Here is a 22,657-nt window from a genome sequence, read left to right on the forward strand (position 1 = left end):
CAAGGTACTAATTGCATCCTTGCTGGGCAAGCCAAGCCTTGTCTGTTTTCTTCGGTATGGAGCATTGCACCATGGTATAACTTCTGTTCCCCAAAAGAGGGGAGAAATATGAAAAATAAATTATCTCTTTTCAAGATCTGGGGGGCATCTGGAAGTTAATGACATTTCAGTCCAGAGCAGAGTCTGCCAATGGAAGTGACTGTTTCTGGATTTTTTTCCCTTCTGATTGTTTTATTTGCTACATTTTAAATACACAATACAGATAATTATTTAATATTTATTGTATATTATCACAAAGTAATGTGTTTACATCTCTTTCGCATGCAGTACTATTTGAAAGCATTATGAAGCTAATCTAGCTCATACCTTGATCTCATTTTTGTGTGATATTATTTGCAGTTCTAGCAATACTACTACGAGAACAAGAATGAATTTTGCACAGTAAAAGAAGCAAGCATGTATTTATTTTGATTCAATGTCCTTGTTTTAAGAAGTTATTATGAAGTTTGATTAATTCTTTGTTCACTATTTAGCATGAGACACTTTGGGTATGCAGATTAGATATAGTCATACACTGTAAATAGGGATTACATCAATGTAGTTACATACTAACATGCTTTGGAAATTTTTGAATTTTTTATTTAATTGACAAATGATTTTATTTTGAAGTCAATGGAGAAGTCAGTAGAACATCACTTTTGGTATGTGTATTATTGTCAAAAAATGCAAGAGAGACTAACAGTGCCACTATGAAGTAGATTTTGTTTAAACGTCTATGTTTAAAAATCTAAAATCTTCTATTATAAATCTCTTCACTGAGATTCATGAATAGTTTAGATTCAAGAGTAACTATTTTTCAATCTCAATAGACATCTGAAAAGATTGATTTTCAGCAGTTATTCCTGACCTGAATTTTCAAATACTTACATTACTGAAAGTAACCTAGACTGGATTTATTATTACAAATTTTAAATCCCAATATGAAGACTGTTAAGAAATCTTAAGAATTTGAAGATTATGCAGTTATAACTGATTCTGATATGTGAATCTCCTGATTCCAAGAAAATTATTAAGGTCAAACCTGTTGAAATTTCCTGTAGAGAAGTCTTCAGTATGACGAGTATTTTCATCTGACTTGCCCAGCCAAAGTGAATTTGATTACCTAAGAAGACGTTTGATGCTTAGTGTGAATATCGAGTTCTGTTACATTAATATATTTGTTTTCACTTAAAAAGTATTGAAGTGAGCAGTCTAATGACCAATACCTTACTTTTTTTGGGTGGTAACTTATAATACAGTAAAATACTGTACATTTATTAGCTAAAGTTTAAAAGCTGTAGCATTCTGTATTTGCATTGTATTTAAATTACACAAATAGCCAGAATAGGAACAAACATAACCTGTCATAGCCAAAATTCTGTGGTTTTTTTTCATCTGTATCTGTCTTACCTGGGCTACCTCAAAACCAGGGAAATAATTGAATAATTCTTTCTGTTTCCAGAACATTTAAGTAATTTAAAGTAATTTTCATTCTATGAAAATACTTCCTCTTTGAAACAGGTAGTAGGAGGAAAGATGACTGAATCAGGTCGACTCTGCGCATTTATCACCAAAGTTAAAAAAGGAAGCTTAGCTGATACAGTGGGGCATCTTAGACCAGGTATGTATCTACTATAGATCTATACTGCTGAATTCCTTTTCTGAAGGTGATAACAAGTGAGCGAGTTTAATTAGATGTGAAATTATGTTAAATAGGTGTGATGAACTACTGCAGAATTCAACCTGACATTCAGTTACTAGATTATTGACATTACTGCTTTTGAGAAATATGTGAATTCTCATGTACTCAAAATAATATTCCACTGATGTTCTGCCCAGTCATTTTGTGGTGTATATTTTATTTAGAGCAAACCAAGCTACTACAACCATGTGAACAGAACCAGCTCAGCTAAGAAACTGCTTCTATCCCAACGTGCAAACCATAGATTACGAGATTGGAGAATGTGCAAGAGATATTAACTATTAACATAAAAACAATCTGAACCTTAAATACTAAGCTTGTAGAGGTAAATAGATCTTCAAAATAGTAAGTTGATGAGATATGCTGTTTTGAAGACCTACATTTTCTAAAGAGCATGTTGAGATTCCTGTAAGCCACAGCTGCCAAAGCAAGTAAGAGCTATATCTAATTCAATAGGGGTCCTAACGATGATATTATTGTTTCACTGAACTTTACATATTTGAAGCTGAGCTGCAGAAAACCTTTAATACTCAGGATTTCCTTGTATTAAGGACTTCAGACTTGTTCTAAAACACAGGTTTCACAATCCAGTAAACTGACAGTAGAATGGCTTAAATTGTCATTGTAAGTACAGTCCACAGCAAACTTCCTAAGCAGAGTTTAATTATCGCTGAAATTATAGGTGATGAAGTATTAGAATGGAATGGAAGGCTACTACAAGGAGCCACCTTTGAGGAGGTGTATAACATCATTTTAGAATCCAAACCTGAGCCACAAGTGGAGCTTGTCGTTTCAAGACCAATAGGGTAAGTAATTTTGTAAATTTTTGTATTAAATATGATAAAAATGTTGCTAAATTTTGTTTTTAGGGCAGAGCATATCAAACAGATTCATACACATTGTAAACAGTAAAACTGTATGCAAAATCCTGTAAACCAAAAGCATAGCTAGAATGATAGATCACACCAGTAAGTAAAAACAGCTAATATGGTAAAAAATAGGTTCCCTTCTGTGGTTGTTTAGTTGGTGATCCAGCCTATATTGGCTCTGAAACTGTGGTTATACTCTTTGTTATTACAATTCTTGACTCTTGATTTTTATTTCTCCATTGCCATTTTTATATAATAGATATAAAATTATATATTCATATTCAGTCTCTGAACTGATGATGAACTCTATTGACAATCTGAAATTTGCACAAAATACACTATGCTAATGACATAATCAATATGCTTTGGAAAGTGTTGAATCCACATTCTCATCATCTTCATCTATGAAATTACTGTTTGTTATCTAATACAGAATATATCTGAAGGAATAGCTAGTAGCATGTGAGACTTTTTCATTGGTGCTTTACATTGCCCAGTTTTCTTAACTTTCAGACCTATCTCTTAATGTCTAAACTTAAATTTTTCTTGCATAGCAATAGTTGCTTTGTTATATTAGACTGTGAATACTTCCCCTTCTTCATCCGTTCTTTTTCTTCCAAGTTCCTACAGCCTACAGTCACATCCATCCTTTTTTTACTTCTCCATTTGAAGTCCCATAGCTGATCACACCTGGGCTGTGAAGAGGGGGATGCTTATCACTGAATTTGAAGATGGTTACAGTTGTTAAGAATTTTCTCTTTTCTCCCACAGAATTTATTATGATGTATGTGATGCAACTGGACAGGGTGCTAGATAATCCCATCTAGGCTCCCTTTTACACATGAGGTTTGGGCCAGGTGGTCTTCCAAGATCCCTTCCAACCTGGGCTATTCTATGATTCTATGATTATATATTAAGAAATATATTTATCCCTTTATTTTGTGTAAAATGCATGTAATTATATTTGTACATATAAATACCTTCATACAAAAAAGCATGGGTAACATAACAACTAAAAATTAAGTACTAGAAAAGATCTAGAACCATATAATCTGAGAATCGGATTTCAGTGAGGATAATTTGTTATCAGTTCAGCTATAATAGGAACTTAATGTGTTTGACACATCAGGAGCTTAATGTGTAGGAACTTAATCTGGTTTGACAATTTTAAACGAACTTGATAAGAAAAACTGCTTTATCTTGTCAGTGAGATGAGAGATTATCATCTGCTACATACATATTGAATTGCAACCCCTTTAGGGTAAAGGTTGTATCAGCTGTCCTATCCTTTAAAACCTTTGCATAACTTGGGAGTTGTAGGTATAACAGTAATGCTAAGGGACAGACTACATTACTAGAAGAATATTGTGAAAAAGTGTTTTCAAATTAATTTCATAAGGTGTAAATTCTTTCATAATTTCAAACAGAAGTTTAGAGCAAAGGTTTCAAGCAACTGCTCATGTCTTGAAAATATTCCATTTTTTCTTTCTGCATTCTCTTCATTGTGCTTTTATATTTACTGTCTGTTGTTTACCTTATCATCATGTCTTCTGTTATGTTACCATGTGCTCCACTTGCTGTCACTAGAGCAGCTCATCTATAATTCCTTAAAGAAAGTGATGACCCCCTCTTCAGTGTTAACTGCTTGCCACATAGTCTGAAGAACTGAGCCAGATCAGGGCTAAAAAAGTTGTTTTGTGTATTTGATTCCTAGTGTCTTTTTGCAGTAGATGTAAAACAGGGCTTTCACCTCCAAAACTCCAGTTACTAGTCTAAATGGTTTTATAACAAGTCTCAGTGGTGAACACTTTCTGCCAGTTGGTAAGGTTTTAGATTCTGTCTAGATGTATGTAACTCTTTGGATTTTGGTATTGACAATATAACTTTACAAATGTTTTTCATGAAATTTGGGCTGATGAACTGGAAATACCGTATTATCTTCTCAGTTTAGAAGATTTTAGGTCATAATCAAATATATTATAGAAACGAACATCTTATACTTGCCCAAGGAAACATAACACCATAGTCTGTGTTCTGTCCCAGGGAATAAAGTTTCAATGTATTTAAAATAATTAAAAATTCATATTTACCAGATGTCAGAAGTGATTATTTCAGTTAGAATAACTGATGCCCACTTGAAGGATTTCACTTTTGCAATGAGGTATATCCTATTACTTATAGTGTCTTGATGGTCTCATGGCAACACACTAACTCGTGTCAGAAATCTTCAGTTACTGGCAATTAACCTAGCTGAGAAAGAGGACCTGTTGTCCCATCCTCATATTCTGAATACAAAACCAAATTCCACTAAACACGATTGTTAGTTCTTCATATTGTTATGGGCTGACTGCTATGAAAACTAAAGATGACAAACTAAGCTGGAAAAAGAAGATAAAACTGAAAGCTTCTTTTAAAAAATGTTCATACCATTTTGACATGCAATTTATCCCTTTTTCCATCTTAAAATAAAAATTGATGGCCAAGTTGCTATTCTATGTGAGCTGGCTGTCTCTTATACATGAGAACTATTTTCTGCTTTCTGTTTCTCAGAAATAGTTATTTTAATATGTTCGTTATTTTCATAGTTATTACTGTTTTGAATTTGGAAGGAATGATCCATTGTGTTTTATTAATTATTCTATACAATCTGCTTGCGGTGGAGCATATCTTAAAATGTAAAGAGATGCCTAAAACTACTTCTGCTTCTCCTACATCTGTATCTCAGTGAGAGTTCTTTGTAAGAAATACCATTCACACTACTGTGAAATACTGGTATCTCTATGCTTTAGGAACATAAATGATAGTGTCCAAAGCTTTCAAGTTTATTGTTTCAGCTATCTATAGAAAACTCATGTTCAATCTGTTCACCATGATATATGTTTTCAAGGTTTTCTTCTCAAACTCATAGGGTAGAAATACTTTTTTGAAATTACAAGTTAGGCTCAGGAGTGTATTTCTGAGTAAAGTAATAGGTGAGTATTAGGTCCCTTTATAAATTCCACATATATCAAATATGCAAACTTAAATATTTACTTCTTCAATAGCCCTTGGAAGTTTCTGATAGATTTTGCTTACTAACAGCAGAGATAGTGATTTTTCCTTCTCTACAGTGGGCAGTCACAGCAGTTGCATGCCTTCTGATTAATTTGAATTATTTGGTACTGTGCATCAATTCACTTGGAAAGATTCCTCAATCTGCTTACTAAAGCTGTCTTTCTAGTGAGTCTGGAAAAATATTTGGAAACCCTATACCAAAAAGAAACTAGATAACTTTTATTTGTACATAGTACAGACTTCTTTTTTTTTTTTTTTTTTTTTTTTTTTATTTTATGAGACAGTAGATACCACTGAAAGCATTTTTAACCTCTCCCTCCTTTTCATATACCTTTGTGGTGGGTTGACCTTGGCTGGCCACCAAACGCCCACCCAGATACTCTCTCCCTTTCTCTCCTCAGCAGGACAGGGGGAGAAAATATGACAGAAAAGCTCATGGGTCAAGATAAGGATGGGGAAATCACTCAGCAATTACCATCATGAGCAAAACAGACTCGGCTTGGGGCAGATTAATTTATTAGGAATTAATAAGAGAACAGGATAGTGAGAAATAAAAACAAAACTAAAAAACACCTTCCCCTCACCTCCCTTCTTCCTAGGCTCAAATTCACTCCTTTGTTCTTGGGTCTCCTATTCCCCCCTCTGCCAAGCAGTGCAACCGGCTATGTCTGGCACAGGGCAGCTCTCCTCACAGAGGCCCCCCCTGCAGCCCCCACTGCCAGCACCCGGGCACCGACACCCAGTGCAACCTTGGACTGAAACACACATCATGATTTTAAAGATTGTTCTGCCTGTGACTCAGAGCTGAATCTCTTCATCTTGCTTGGTTTTGCTCAAATACCTCTGAAATAATTTATTAGCATATTGATAGCTTTTATTAGCATACAGTAAAGCCCTCATAGGAAGAATATGTTCCTTTGGGGGGTGGGTGGGCGTAATGAGGTACTTAGTCATTGTGACTGAGTGTTCTAAAATTACATAGCTGTACAGGCAATTTAATACAGGTGTTGCAACATCTCATGTATATGCAAGTATGCAATTTTGCCAAATGAAATTGCACATTTTATTTAGTCATGGAAAAGGTAAGATTGTCCAAATTTGGGGTTCAAGGACAGTAAAGGGCACATTGGGATAGCCATTACTGACAGTCTAGTATGTCTGAGTGAGGGTCAATAAATTTAATTAATGTATAATGTCATCATAAAGTCTACTACTCACAGTTTTAGTCTACTGAGATTGTTCTTTTTTTATTTACTGAATTATTTTATTTGTGAATGTGCAGCCTCTCTCCTGCATCCACCAAATGACTTGTTCTGTAGGCTTTAATTTGCCACTGAAATTATTTATACTGGATAAAGATAAATATTCCCCATGGCTGAAGACAGCCAGCAGATCATACGCCTTTCCTGAGGCATTTCATGGTGGCTTGAGAAGTGTTACAGTGTAACTGGAATTTGAATATGCTTGTTAGATAAAGGATCAGCCTGTCTTAATTTTCCTGATTTCAGGGACATTCCCAGAATACCTGACAGTACACATGCACAGCTGGAGTCCAGTAAGTTTCAATTGTGGGGTAGGAATATCTTCTCTCTCTTTTATGTAAGCACAGATAGATTGAAAAATGTCATCTACAGTCAGTATAGCTCTTGTCTCTGTCTGTATTTGTCTCAATATGTCATCTTACTGTATTATCTATCTACCTTTGTTTAATAATAAACTATCAAAAGTTAGGATAGTTTGTTTTAGGCTTGACATTTGGTTTTAAGCTTAGGCTATTTTTGATTGAAAAAAATAATTCTAACTAATATACAAGAACATTAATAATTTTTAATTTTGTGTTTTGTTGGTTTGCATTTCAGTTGAACCTTATAAACTAAAACTGGGGATGAAATGGTCTTTATTTACAATCTGAGAGATAGCTACTTTGAAATCAGAATACTTCTACTTTATTAGAACCATTCACCATTCCTTAAATTGACTAACCCAGTATTTCATGTGGGGAAAAAGAACTTGTTCTTTGGCTTATATCTGATAAGATGGATTTCAGCCTGGAGTTATTTTTTATCATTTTAGAACTCTTTTATAATAGACGCCATGAATAAATGCAGTGGCACAAACTTGATTATAATAATATGAAAAACTCCTCCAATAACTTTTCACTGATCAGCCAAGCCTTAAAATAAAATCCATTTTATGTTTTGTGAGATGTGGATTGTTGTTTGTATTTATAAAAATACTTTACTTTTACTCTATGTTTTATATGTCAAAACTTGTCCTCTGACAGTTTGCAGACCTTGTAGGTATGAAACAAAATGCACAAAAAACATTACATGCATCTCGATGTTTTTGTAAAAATCTAATTAAAAATTAGTCTTATTGTACAAGATAATAAGTCAGAATACTGAATGTCTGTGACCACAATAAAGTACTTACTATTTAGGAATTTTGGGCCTTCAAGTTACTGATATGATTACAGTCAGAAATATCTGAATAAACTATTTTTCATTCTATAAATAAAAGCTTTTGATTGCATCTGAGCACCAAAAGATTGAGTATCATTATTTGGTAATTTTAAATAGATAAAAAAGTTATATTTAGCACAACTTTATTGTATGTTGGATATATTTCTACAATTTTCATTTAAAGAATGTTGTGAAAAATGCCTAAGTGCTACTATTTATAAAATATTTTTAATTACAGGTTCTAGTTCATTTGAATCTCAAAAAATGGACCGACCTTCTATTTCAGTGACTTCTCCTATGAGTCCTGGCATGTTAAGGGATGTTCCACAGTTCTTGTCTGGACAACTTTCAGTATGTAAACATTTCATTGATATTAATGTTGTGCTTTTTGCAGCATATACAACTCTCACTACAGAGTGCAAGCTACCTCTAACATAAATTCCTTGATAAACTAGCTAAATTTTTTGGTTAATGCTGTATATCTCAGTGTAGGCAGAGCCATAGTTTCATAAGAACATTCCATTTTATCTTTTGGTAATTTTATATATGTTGAATTATATATACATATCTATGTATATTTGTCTAGTAAGCTAAACTGGTAGAGTCAGATTTTCAGAAATGTCTAACCTTGACCTCTAGTTGTGTTTGTGCTGATCAGTGTATACACTTTTCAGCTGTAACAGTTACATGTACAGTTGGAAGATTTTATTACCTGTGTGTTTGGACATTAATACTGCTTATTTATTATGCACTAGCTTTCATATATACCTTTCCCAAGATATCCCTTTGATTGTTTACTAATGTTGTATTCTTTGTGCCAGCGTTGCTCACTTCTGTTCTTTGCTCTCATTGAGAACAAAGTTCATTACATGAATCTTTTCTTTAAAAGGGAAATTTTTTGTACTAGACTGAAGAACTTGGGTTTTGTACACCTTTCTGTGTCATGTATAACTCCAAAGTGTGATTTTTTTTTTTTTTTTTTTTTTAAATGCTCAGTTGTGGCCTGGTACATGTTGAAAAGGAGAGGAAAATGGAATGGAAGCAGTGAAAACTGGTGTTAAACAAGTTTAAAAATGTCACGTTCATATTTCTTCCAAGTTGCTTATGTTAAGATAAAGAGTGCACCATGAAAATATGCAAAAAATCGAAGCAGACTGTTTATAGGTCTCACAGAAATGGTTTATGGCATTGATAGGCAAGAGGAAGAAATCTTTTTCTGTCTGTTCAGAAGCCATGTTGACTCCATTTTGCAATGCATGAGACATTATTTGTTTTGCTTATTGACCAGCCATCTATAATATATCATTTTTAATTTTCTGTAACTGTTGTACTTAACTAAGACTGAATCAATTGAAAGACTCAATCCTTTGGATAAATGGAAAACTAGAAAACTTGTCTGTAGAGTGCAAAATGCTTTGCACAAAACACAATGAAAAGGGAACATGAAGTTTCAAAATACACAGGCCGAGTTTTCTAAAAACCGATTTAGTTTTACAAGACAGAAAAAATTGTTGAGAGTGGAAACAGGGGGGAAAGAAATCTCTTTTCAGTAAATCTCATAAAAGATCAGGCTGTCAAAAAGTTTTGGTTCCTAGCTCTCAGCATGACATTCAAGATCCAGAGTTAGCTGCTCAGACAGCCAGTGCACAAACACTGAGGAATGATGGTCAAAGTAGGAACTACACAGAACTGTCTTCCTCACTTTCTCAGTTTCAGAAACAAAATCTTCAGGGGTTTAAGATTAAGTCAATAGGTCTGTTGATTTTGTAGTTTGATGGGATATTGCAGTTTGAGGTGCATAAGAATAGTATCAGGACTTTTGAAAGTATATTCTAATTTACTGAGAATAACAGAATTCACAAGGTTTTATGTCTCTGAATGGCATATAAATTCAGTGTTTCCCTGGTTTTCCTCACACAGCAGCTGATGTCGGAGAATGCACAGCTCTGGTTGACTGACATTGAAGTCAGAAATGCTCAGTAACTCTCTGAAGTCTCACTGTCTCAATGTAGACACCTAACAGTAGACAGTTTGAAAATTTGGACACTTAAATTACCTCACCCACTAAGGAAAAGTTGGAAGCAGCTGTATTTCATGTTAACCGTGTTAATGGCACAACCCAGCTCCCGCTGCTGTTGGCTCAAGGCTTTGAGAGGCTAGTAGTAAACCTTTTGCTTTTCAAGGAAGGGTGGCTGTCACAATGTCTGAAGATGGTGTGGATACATAGCAACGTGGCACCTAACTGGGCACATTGAAATGTGTAGACTAAAATATATTTTTACAACATTTTTTTCAGAACAGTAAATATCTGTACACTAAATATCTGACATTTTAAGTTAATTTTGAAAAATCATAAATTTTCTGAATTTTCAGATTTGGGGGTTTGTGTGTCTTGAAGGTAGTGCAATGAATAGTTTTTTCTTTTTAAAATTTTGGTTTCTCGTTTTATAACTAAAAAGTTTTGAAACTTTGGAAGAATTACTTAAAAAACCCCATCTCTTTGTAGAGTTGGAGATGTTTTGAGAAATTAGAATCACAGAATCACAGAATCGTCTAGGTTGGAAAGGACCTTGAAGATCATCTAGTCCAACCTTTAACCTAGCATTGGCAGTTTCCAACTACACCATATCCCTCAGCTCTATGTCGACCCGACTCTTAAACACCTCCAGGGATGGGGACTCCACCACCTCCCTGGGCAGCCCATTCCAACGCCTAACAACCCGTTCTGTAAAGAAATACTTCCTAATATACAGTCTAAACCTTCCCTGGCGCAACTTGAGGCCATTCCCTCTTGTCTTATCGCTCATTACTTGGTTAAAGAGACTCATCCCCAGCTCTCTGCAACCTCCTTTCAGGTAGTTGTAGAGGGCGATGAGGTCTCCCCTCAGCCTCCTCTTCTCCAGACTAAACAACCCCAGTTCCCTCAGCCGCTCCTCGTACGACATGTGCTCCAGACCCTTCACCAGCTTCGTTGCCCTTCTCTGGACACGCTCAAGTAATTCAATGTCCTTTTTGTAGTGAGGGGCCCAAAACTGAACACAGGAATCGAGGTGTGGCCTCACCAGTGCCGAGTACAGGGGTAAGATCACTTCCCTGTCCCTGCTGGCCACGCTATTTCTGATACAAGCCAGGATGCCATTGGCCTTCTTGGCCACCTGGGCACACTGCTGGCTCATGTTCATCCCGCTGTCAATCAACACCCCCAGGTCCCTCTCTGACTGGCAGCTCTCCAGCCACTCCTCCCCAAGCCTCTAGCGCTGCTGAGGGTTGTTGTGGCCCAAGTGCAGCACCTGGCATTTGGCCTTATTGAAACTCCTACAGTTGCCTTAGCCCATCGCTCCAGCCTGTCCAGATCTCTCTGCAGAGCCTCCCTGCCCTCGAGCAGATCAACACTCCCACCCAACTTGGTGTCATCTGCAAACTTACTGAGGGTGCACTCGATCCCCTCGTCTAGATCATCAATAAAGATGTTAAACAGGAGTGGCCCCAAAACCGAGCCCTGGGGGACACCACTCGTGACCGGCCGCCAACCGGATTTAACTCCATTCACCACAACTCTTTGGGCCCGGCCATCCAGCCAGTTTTTTATCCAGCAAAATGTGCAATCATCCAAGCCGCGAGCAGCCAGTTTTGCCAGGAGAATGCTGTGGGAAATGGTGTCAAAGGCCTTACTAAAGTCGAGGTAAACTACATCCACAGCCTTTCCCTCACCCAATAAGCAGGTCACCCTGTTGTAGAAGGAGATCAGGTTTGTCAAGCAGGACCTGCCTTTCATAAACCCATGCTGACTGGACCTGATCATCTGGTTGTCCTGCATGTGTTGTGTGATGGTACTCAGGATGAGCTCTCCATCAGCTTCCCAGGCACCGATGTCAAGCTGACAGGCCTGTAATTTCCCGGATCATCCTTCCGACCCTTCTTATATATATGGGCGTCACATTGGCCAGTTTCCAATCTGTCGGGACCTCCCCGGTCAGCCAGGACTGCTGGTAAATGATGGAAAGTGGCTTGGCGAGCACCCCAGGCAGCTCCTTCAGCACCCTCGGGTGTATCTCATCCGGTCCCATAGACTTGTGTATGTCTATGTGATGCAGTAGGTCACTGACTGTCTCCTGGATTGCAGGGGGGTCGTTCTCCCAGTCTCTATCCTCTGGCTGAGGAGGCTGGATTCCCTCAGTACAACTAGTCTTGTTATTAAAGACTGGGGCAAAGAAGGCATTAAGCACCTCAGCCTTCTCCTCATCACTTGTTACCATGTTTCCTCCTGCATCTAGCAGGGGATGGAGGCTCTCCCTGGTCTTTCTTTTGCTGTTGACATACTTATAGAAACATTTCTTGTTATCCTTGATTGCTGAAGCCAGGGTAATTTCCAGCTGGGCTTTAGACCTCCTGATTTCTGCCCTGCATAGCCTCACAGCCTCTTTGTAATCACTGTGAGTGGCTAGCCCCTTCTTCCAAAGGTGGTAAACTTTCCTTTTCTCCCTGAGTTGCAACCAAAGCTCCCTGTTCAGCCAGGGGGGTCTTCTCTGTCGCCGGCTTCTCTTACAGCACCTGGGGACTGCCTGTTCCTGAGCCATTAACACTTCCTTCTTGAAGAGTGCCCAGCCTTCCTGGACCCCTATACCTTTCAGGATCGTCTCCCAAGGTATGTTTTCAAGCAGGTGCCCAAACAAGACAAAGTCAGCCCTTTGGAAGTCCAGGATGTCAGTTCTGCTTAGCCCTCTCCTGGTCTCTCTAAGAATAGAGAACTCTATTATTTCATGATCGCTGTGCCCTAGTCATCCTCCAACTGCCACATCATCCACCAGTCCTTCTCTGTTCACAAAGAGGAGATCCAGCAGGACACCTTCTCTGGTTGGTTCTCTCACCAGTTGCGTCAGGAAGTTATCTGCCACACATTCCAGGAATCTCCGGGACTGGTCTCGCTCTGCTGTGCTGTATTTCCAGCAGATGTCTGGGAAGTTAAAATCTCCCACAAGAACAAGGGCAAGCGATCGTGAAATTTCTCCTAAATACCTATAGAATATTTCATCCACCTCTCTGTTCTGGGTGGGTGGCCTATAGTAGACTCCTACTACAACATCTGCCCTGTTGGCCTTCCCCCTGATTCTAACGCAAAGACACTCTACCCTTTCTTCGCTACACTTGTGCTCAAGAATGGACTATGAGATTTTCTAATTTTGTACCTTTAGCAAAGGTGAAGTAATAGGGAAAAATTGAATTTTTAACATTTCCTCAAGTTCCAAAGACTACAAAATGTATGAGCTTCAGTGTTTTGGTTTTCCATGTTTTTAATCAACTCTTTTCTGACAGAACAGTTGATGGAACATGCATTTGTTCCAAATAGTTGAGTAAGATGGAAATGGAAGGAAATACTAAATTCCAAATGTAATTGGGAATGTGCTCTTCATGATGCATGCCTAGGGAGGAGAATAACTACAGAGCCCTGGCAGTAGATGGGGAGAGGATGCTGTTCTTTGTGGAAGTGGTGGGTCAGTTAATGTTCTGGGTGGTAGTGGTTGAATTCATACAGGTGTGATGAATCTGAGGAAATAGATGATATGCAAGATCTTGGAAGTGGTTTTTGTATTTTCTGTACTTTTGGACAATACCATGTAGTCCTGATGGGCTGCTGTTACAGCAGCCGTGGTTAGTAGGCTGTGAAGTACAACAGTTGTGGGCAGAAGTTGTAATACCTGCAGTTCAGGTGGCCTGAAGTATTTGAATAAATACTTGGATATATACATCCTTTTTCAGACAGTGCTACAGATCATTCAAGGGTTTTTATGTTAATAGTGTTTTGGAATGTATTTATGTTCAGTATGGTTTTAGCCAGTTTAGCTGCAGTGATGCCTCTGTATTGTTCAAGGATGTCTTCGTCTGTTCAGTCTTCCATGTTTTCCTGGGTATTGGCATTGGTCTGTGTACCTGTTTTCTTCTGTTGAGGTTGCAGTGACACTCCAGAGCTGGCTAATAGGATTTCCCATGAAGCAAACCATCTCACATAGCTAGGAAATCTTGCTTCCATTAATAATTATTCTGCCGAAATACATATTTAATTGAACAAATCATGTGCAGCTACAGTAAACTATTGTGTATTATAATTTTCTAAGGTATATAAATAATTTATATATATATATTCCATGCAGTTTATTTTATGGCATTTTTGATCCACATTGTTCTTTCAGGGGAGTATCTGACTGTTACAGCAATTATTGTTTTATTATTATTTGCTTTGTCTGGTTCCTGTTTCTGTGTTTTTTTGCTGATTTGTTTTTCCTTTAATATCATTTTTAGAAGTCAGTATTCTTTGTGTGTTGGTGCTCTTTTCTTCATTACTGCATTATGGCTACTTTTTCAATACTGTATGAAAAGTATAACTTGGAATGCTTTTGCAATAGTTAGGTTTAGAGACTGATAACATGACTAGAAGACCATGTAAATGGATACAGGTATAAAATGTCAATTTTTATACTGGTGGAAATTCTAACAGAAAAGGGATGTCATTTATGAAATTAATCTATTTCCTTGTACAGCTGAACCACAGAACCACTTCAATAGATTTTCCATACATACTCGGTTTATAAAGCAATAAAAATACAGGTATATTAATTATAGTTGTAATATCTGTAACATATTAGAAAGCAGATATTGTACACTGTGAAGGACGTAATATGTCAGCATATTGGGGGGATGAGCTCAAGTATGAGACATGCTACCCTTCCCCCTTTCACCTTTTCCTTTTCCCTTTTCTTTTCTCCCCTTTCTACCTCTACACAAGTAAATTGCTGTTGCTCTAACATCAAAACCTGGAAAGTTCTAGGTAGTGAGCACGATGTGCTAATTGCCCTCCATTTTCCAAGGCAGAATATAGCAGGTGAGGATCCTTGGTGCATGGTGGGAGATATTCTATCGCTTTCAGGATTGTAATATTCTGGAATATCTGTATTTTTCTTGTAATATGGAGCAGAAGCAATCTGAAGATCTACTTTTATTGTGCGTGAGTGGGTCACATTCTGGCACCCATGTATTGTGCTCTGCAGAGTGGGGGGCAGTGTGCAGCTGCACCTTGCAGAACAGAGAAGCGCATCAGACAAAACCCATGATCCAGACTCAAATTTTCTTATATATCCTCTTGCTTTGGTGTGAAAACAGATGACTTCACACATTTTATGGAACAGATTTCTCCAGCATCTATGCATGCCAAGTAAGCAAGGAGGGTGGCAGAACCATCATTATACTGCCTATCTCCATACTTTGGGTACATTTCTTATGGAAGTGAATATTGAGTAGTAGCTTCTTTCCATCACTTTGAAACAGATCAATAACCTCAGGAAAACTGAGCAGGGAGATTCAAAACCATCAGATTGCTGTGGTAGTTGTGATGTACTCCCATGCTCCTGTTCCCCTACTCACTGGCCCTCTGGGGTATGTGCTCCTGTTCCTGTCCATTCCCTGATCTTGGTCCCCTTTCTGTGCCACTCCATTAGCTGTTGCCCTAAGCTGAGGATGGAGAGTGGTTGGTTGGAGTCTGTGGCTAGTCCAGGAATTTAGGAGAGTTGCCTGTACTGATGTAGTCTTGATGTAGCCACCACAAGCCACAAGAATGTATGTGGTCTGAAGTGTTACATCACAAAAATAAGTTATAAATGCATGTATGTGTGCAGTGCCCCTAAATTTGTTAAATGCTGTAGATCCCATTTCATGCAAGGGTTTTCTGTATATGCCATATGTAATTTCTGTCATGATTGCCAGAGAATTGAGATACATCAATTGTATCTTCCCCCATGTAATGCTAATACCAGATAGCACTACCTTTCTTTTAATCTTTTTTTAAAGTATTTAGGAGGGCTTTTTATAGAAATGCCTCTTAAAGTTGCAGAAAAGAGAAAACCTTTTGCTTTACTTACTTTACTCTAGAAAGCAACCAAAGCTGTCAGTGTGTGGACTGTACTTGTTTCTGTCTCTGAATATACATCTACAATCTTCCTGAAAGAGATGATCAGGCTGAGCTTACATTTCCTACCCCACTTTTAAATCACACTTTGCTGACCTGCTCCTTTTGTTAATGTTATTTCTGAATCCATTGTAAATGTTATCTGTAGACCTGCAAAGTGAAATCCTTGCTCCTGGGGAATCAGTGTCAAAATTCCTGCTGACTTCCCTAAGGCCAGAATTTCCATCACAATGTTTTGATATGATTTGGTAACAGATTTGCAGATTTAATTTATGCATTGCATTAAAATACTTTGTGTTAGATAAATATGTCGTTGGTGTAAAGCTGTGTTTAAAGTAATAGTTGTGTGTCTTTGTTTTTACTTTTGGTCTTTTAGTTTCCAGCGTGTTGTCCTTTTTGGTTTTGTTTTATTGCTTTTTCTTTAATTTTGCTTACCAGAGCCAAAGCCTTAGTAGAAGAACAACGCCTTTTGTTCCTAGGGTTCAGGTAAAGACTTCGTCTGCCTGACAGAAACTAAAGTTGTGGTTTTTTCTTTTGTTTGTTATGGAAAATGCATAGTAGGAAAACGTTACATTATAGTCCGTTTTCCCATATTTTTAGTGTGTTGCTTTAAACCATATTAACAAGTTTCATGTCATCTTGTGAGCAGCTTGTAAAATTCTGCATGGGGGTTAAAATATTAAATTAAAATTTAAAGAGACAACTAGTTTTTGTTTGCTGTTTACTCAATATTAAACTCATACAGGTTTCAACAGTGACGATGGCTATGCGTCCCACATACAAAATGTGTGTACTGTTTAAGCAATAAATAATTTGTGCTTGAGGTCATTATATAAAGATGAATGTCTCTTTAAATCATTCATTATCATTACTTAACACATCCTTTTTTGCATTTTCCAAATAATAGTAGCGCCTTGAGTGGAAGACAGGCAAAAAATTTGTACCTTGTTTAAAGAAACAAACTTTTTGTGTATGAAACTTAGTTCTTGCATTTTAAAAGTATATCAAAGCAACCAAAACTCTATTAAAATAAAAAATGAATTCTCCCATTGTGTTACTGAATTTATTTAGCTTTGGTATTCTGTTTAGGTACAAGTTGTTTGCCTTTTTTCATTAGGAAACTCCTAAGGTACTGTAGATTAACACAAAAGTAGGTTTTACTAATATGTTATAATGCTTATCTTGCTTTGCTGCATGTTTTTCAGTTCTTTGTAAATAGAATATTATCCGCTTTTCTTACAAATATCTTTATGGAAATGTTAATCTTTTGTGTGGGAGCTGTATAAATGTTTCTCTTGTTTCATCAGTTGCTCAAGGAAAGATGTAAAGGATGATCTAAATGATCAGAATGAGATGACTAACTTTCATATTGAAATGGAAAAAAAGATCATATATATATATTTATAAAGGAATTCTAAATAAGACTGTAGGAAATTGTTTGGTTATGACTCATTTGATAAAGTACATTTTTTTCCACAATGTTTTTTCCCAAAAGTAGTCCTTACAACTGCTTAAATGTAAATTCAAAATAAAAAAACTAAGAAAAAAAATGAGATTAAAAGAGTAGTGCCTTGATAGTATTGCTTTAGGTTAGCATATTATTATGTGCTAGAGACATAAACTGGCTTTGTATTAAAAATTTAAAACATCCTTTAGCATGATTAAGAATTTTGGTTTTTGCTCATGGTAATGACATCAAACAGGGGTACAAATTCAATCACAAGTTGTTAAGTAGTTCATAAAGATAAAGATTGTATATGACATAAGTAGTCTTTTAATATTTATTTTCTCTTTAGATATGTGCAAAATATAGAAATGATATGACAATTGATTGTTCGATTTAAAAAAGAAACATCTGCCTGAGACGTGCATGTTTCATAAAATACTATAATGTAGAAGTAACATGCAGTAGTTCCCTATTTCAATCACATTATTTAAAATAAAGAAATAGACATAAAAATTGTCAGTTCTACTCAGACTAATATCCTCTAAAGAAAAAAACCCACACTTTGATCAAATGATTATTAAAGCAAGTGTAATATTTGATAGAGAATATCCAGCAAGAGGTGAAAGTGTATGAGGCTTACTCTCTCACCTCTGGTGGATTATTTTTGGTATTGTAGATACATAGGAATTGTCTTAGCCCCAATTTTATTTCTGCACAATGTCTGTGGAGTCATGGTGGACCTCTCTAACAGTTTTTTGCAAAGCTCAGTAACAGTCAAAACTAAACAATGTTTGTGATGAGTTCCTGAAGAACTCAAACTTATGACCTTGGCAACATCTTTACAACTAGACTGAAACAAAAAGTCCCCCATCTGCCCATTTTTAGTAGTGATGGTAGATAGTTTAAAATGGATTCATTTAAGATATGTTTACAATGCAGGCTGCAGAGAACAGGAATTTTCCAGTGATCTTTAAACAAGGGTACTAGAAGCAGTGCAGCAGCAGTGCAGAACTCTGGTTACTTTTTGGCTTGAGAAATTAGCTGACTCGGAGCTCTGAGATGTTTATGGTTGTTAGGAAGTATACATTACATTGTGGGCTGTGGTATGGCTGTGGTATAGCTGTGTTTGTAGAATTCCTTACAAGAATGAGATCTCCAAACATTCTGTTTATACCTATTTGTTTCATTCTCTCAACAAGAATTGCACATCTTTATTCTTGCTTGTATCTTCTCTACTTGTTAGTCTGAAACTGATCCTGGTGATAAATGTCCCAGATTCTGGCACAAGTTCCTCTTCCACACTTCTGTCCCTGTCATTCCATTCATTTTCTAGCTCTTGTATCACTGGATGATTTAAACCCCATCATTATTATTTTATTGGGAAGAGAAGCACTCAATTTCCTTTTTTCCCTACCATGCACCCTTCTCCTGAACTTTTACTAATTCTACAGTACTTGGAAAAGTGTGTGTTTATTTCCTGAACTTACAAATTCAATTTAGCATACCAGCAATTTTCTAACTTCCAGAGCGATGCTTTGCAATATCTTCGTAGGAACGATCTGTTCTTAAATTTGTGTTTTCCATGCAATATCTCTTGTTTACTTGGTGGAGCCTCCTTTTGAGCCAGAGTTGCCATGAAACCACTGGGTTTTTTTCTAACTTCAAAAATTTCAGACATCATTTTTGCTTTAATACAGAACATCAGTATATTTGATCATGTATAAAAATAGATGCATGTGTCTATTTGGCATTATTGAAATCAAGATGATGTCACTTAAAAAAGAAATTTTTAAAAGAAATCTAGATTAGGGCAGTCTAAATACCTCCATAATTTTTTGGCCTTCATATCCTAGAAGCTCTTCAATTTGACAGCCTTTTCTTGTATTTTTTCCAGCATATCAGACAGCAACTGAAACAGACAGCAATAATAGTTTGGTTTAGCAACGCTCAGTAGTCAGGATTTGTTAGAGGTATGTTTAACAACATCCAAAGATCACCTCAGCTACGCTTGAAGACTTTATCACCTTAGGGCAGTTTCTGCATCTACATGAACTTAAGTCCAAATAAAATGATTGCTGTAAGCATTTTTTAAAATAAACTGGGTTTTTTTTTTTTTTGTTTTGTTTTTTTCAACAACAGATCCTGCTGGTGTATCTTTTGTTTCAGAATAATGCAAGAAAGAAAAGTAGTATCTCAGTTTCAAAATATTACACTAATAAACAGTTATGTAGGTTACATGAAAAATTGTAATGAACAACAAAAGAACAAAAATGGCTGGCCAGCTGTCTCTCAAACCCAGTGATGTTTGAGTAGGCTGTGGTGGTAGAAATCAAGCTTCAGGGCAGGTGGTCTCTTCCAGTGTCACAAGTTTTATCTCTTTTCTGTGAGATTAATGAAGCAACCCTTACATAATAAATAAAAAAAATAAAGTGTAGTATAGAATTAAAAACTTCAAATATTCTGTTTTTAAATCTAAAGTTATCACTTAAGGGATGGTGTGCCTGTATATGCTGTACACAAAACCACATTAGAATTGCATAGTTAAGCAAACAGTCAAACATTCATGAGATAGGAATATAGGAAGTGGCAATAATAATATTATCTAGATTTTCTTAACTGATTTCCCTTATGCATATATATTAGTGTATAGGTCCTAATTACATGATTACTTCTTTTCTAGAACTCTGACCTCAGTCAGTGCTCTGAATAAAATTTCTAGTTGAGACAGAAAAAGGATGAAATCTAGTAAACTGAACTTATGTCTTTAATTTATGTAACTTAACATGTGTTAGCTTCAAATAAGTCCGAGATGCCTTTGGGAGGAGCTTAGACTTGTACAGTTGAAGGAGAGAACTAAGTACCTCAAGATCTGCGGTGAGTAATCCAGCCCAAATACAGGACACCCATCCCTGTTAAGTCTATTTGAAACTTAGACTACTTCAGAGGGTGAGCTGATTCTCCACAGGGAGGTGTTGTCTTCTGAGGCTACAGAAGACCAAAACAGCAACACTAGATACCTGCATCCTCACTCCTCAGAATGCAGCACCAGCAGTCAGTTTTTATATACTGTTATATGTGTAGGAGGCTCATTCCAGAAACAGGACAACTGTGGTTTAAGCCCTGTCAGAAGAGTGCCTTTATCATCAAGCTGTTGCACATCCCTTTCTCCTCTGGAGTATGAAGTCTCATCTGAGCCTGAGATACTGTGTGGCTGGGAATATAAGTGTGTCATGACAGTAAAGAAAGCCTAATTTTAGTGTAGCAGATTGCAGACCTGCTACCCAGCATGTGTATTGATCTTCTATTAGATCACTATTGGTTAAAAACCAGAAAGAATCCTATGAATCTGGGACCAGACCCTCATCTTTGTTTCTCCTGATGATCAGGTTGGATCACTTTTTAAGTGAATTTTAGGTGTCTACATCCTAAATTATCTAAGTAGACAAAGCCCTATTCAGGAAGTTTTTTAAAGGTGTTAGCATCAGCCAGTATGGTTTTCTTGTGGTGTATTTTATGTGTTCTAATTTTAGCTTTCTCTTTCGTTCATTTAGATCAGGATTGCATCATCACAGTTTCTTACATGTTCTAAGCTTTTAAAAGCACCATTCCTGCCTCTGTAAAAAACTGCTGAATGGAGGGTTCGTAGATTCTGCTGTTAGTCAGCTGCTTAAGTCTTTCAATGTTGAGCATCACACCTGTAGATTCTTATGGGACTTTCACCCTATGGATTGAATAATTCAATGTTCTTCACTTTTTGGTGTTAGGAATCTTCTCTGCATACAAAGCTATAAACGGAAAAAAATAATTTCCTTATCAACTTTTCTGTTATACATGTGCTATCCAATATTTATTTCACAACATAAAATATATATAGTATTCTGAGGTGTGGTAGGATTGTCCTGCATTTATTAATTAAGAATTGAGAACCTATGATCAGAGACAACCAGGTTTTGTCCAGGTATAATACACACCTCAGACTTCAGTTCCAGCGCTTTACTTAGCACTACATATCAAGCTCCAGGGTGTCATGCCAGGCTCCCAAACATTGAAGAACATGCAATTTGTAAATAACTTTAAGGGATCCACCCCTTGATACACAAGAGCTCTGGGAAAAAGGAAAGGATGGAATCCAGTCCTTTTGAACTGTCTTAAGTGGCTGTCCTTTCTCTCCTTGTGAATAGAAAAGAAAAGGTTCTTGTAGGAGAATAACATACCATCTGAATATTGTCATAATACTTATGCACAGGAGAGTCAGAATTAGATCAGTCCTATTCCCAAGTTCATTTTCCATGTTCAGTATGCTAGTCTAACATTGGTTCTCATTTTCCTTTCCAGTTTCTTGCCTTAATTTCTTGTCAGATTTTCTTTCATCCCAGTATTTCTGTGCAGTATATTTTGTGCCAGTTACAAAATGGCTGATTCTTTTGTCACCTCATTCCATTTCATTCAGTCTGTTTCAGTCTGGTTTTGCCTCTCTGTTCTTCTGTGGTTCTTGATGTTAGTGGCTCCATTCTTCCTGTGTTTCACCAAGAAGCACTCTGTATCCTTTACTTTCCCAGTAATTCTAAAGTGGTTTCTGATTTGTCGCTTCTTCCTTCTTCTAATCCCATGAGATTGCAATCCCATCCTTCCCTCCATGGGGTTCTTTGTCCATTCTCTCACTCCCAGTTTCTTCCCTTCTTCTCTGCATCCGAGTCAAATGACTTATTGGGTTACAAGTGCCTGTGCTGTGTATTGGAGTGCTAGCAGTGTGAACAGAGGAAAGAGAAAGCCTTCTGGTTATAATTCTGCCTCCTGACCTTTCCTGTAACAAGTCAAATTACAGGGAATTACAGGAAAAATATGCCCATTATGTACAAGTTTTTCCATTTTTTTTCAGAGCATCAAGAGAAAAGTAGAAGGTATAAATCAATGCAAATTGTTCCAAAACACAGATGTTAGAGCATCTCAAAGAAATTATGTCACATGATTTAACTTTCTGCTTAGAGTCATTCTCCAAACATTTTAACTGAAGTTTTCTTGCAAAAATTCAGTCTGAAACAAATATAATGAAGAAATATTTCCCTGAATATGAACACATAATTCTGGTTATATTTTTTGGCAACCATGTCTAGATTATCTCACCTT

At 36.7% G+C, this 22,657-nt stretch overlaps 1 protein-coding gene across 27 annotated transcripts in view; it reads left to right on the top strand.

Annotated features, from left to right (window-relative positions):
* RIMS2 (regulating synaptic membrane exocytosis 2) overlaps positions 1-22,657 on the top strand; it is a 500,034-nt gene that overhangs the window by 267,314 nt on the left and 210,063 nt on the right. For 14 of the 27 annotated variants that reach the window (XM_074886104.1, XM_074886094.1, XM_074886112.1 and 11 more), the window contains 5 exons: positions 1,561-1,660; positions 2,424-2,547; positions 7,173-7,219; positions 8,365-8,477; positions 16,522-16,569. In XM_074886104.1, coding sequence (XP_074742205.1) covers positions 1,561-1,660; positions 2,424-2,547; positions 7,173-7,219; positions 8,365-8,477; positions 16,522-16,569 — 432 coding nt within the window. The remainder of the gene's footprint in view (positions 1-1,560; positions 1,661-2,423; positions 2,548-7,172; positions 7,220-8,364; positions 8,478-16,521; positions 16,570-22,657) is intronic. The other 13 variants (XM_074886333.1, XM_074886191.1, XM_074886216.1 and 10 more) reach the window with 1 other exon arrangement.

This window comes from Strix uralensis, chromosome 1, assembly GCF_047716275.1.
Source record: "Strix uralensis isolate ZFMK-TIS-50842 chromosome 1, bStrUra1, whole genome shotgun sequence".
NCBI classification, from domain to species: domain Eukaryota; kingdom Metazoa; phylum Chordata; class Aves; order Strigiformes; family Strigidae; genus Strix; species Strix uralensis.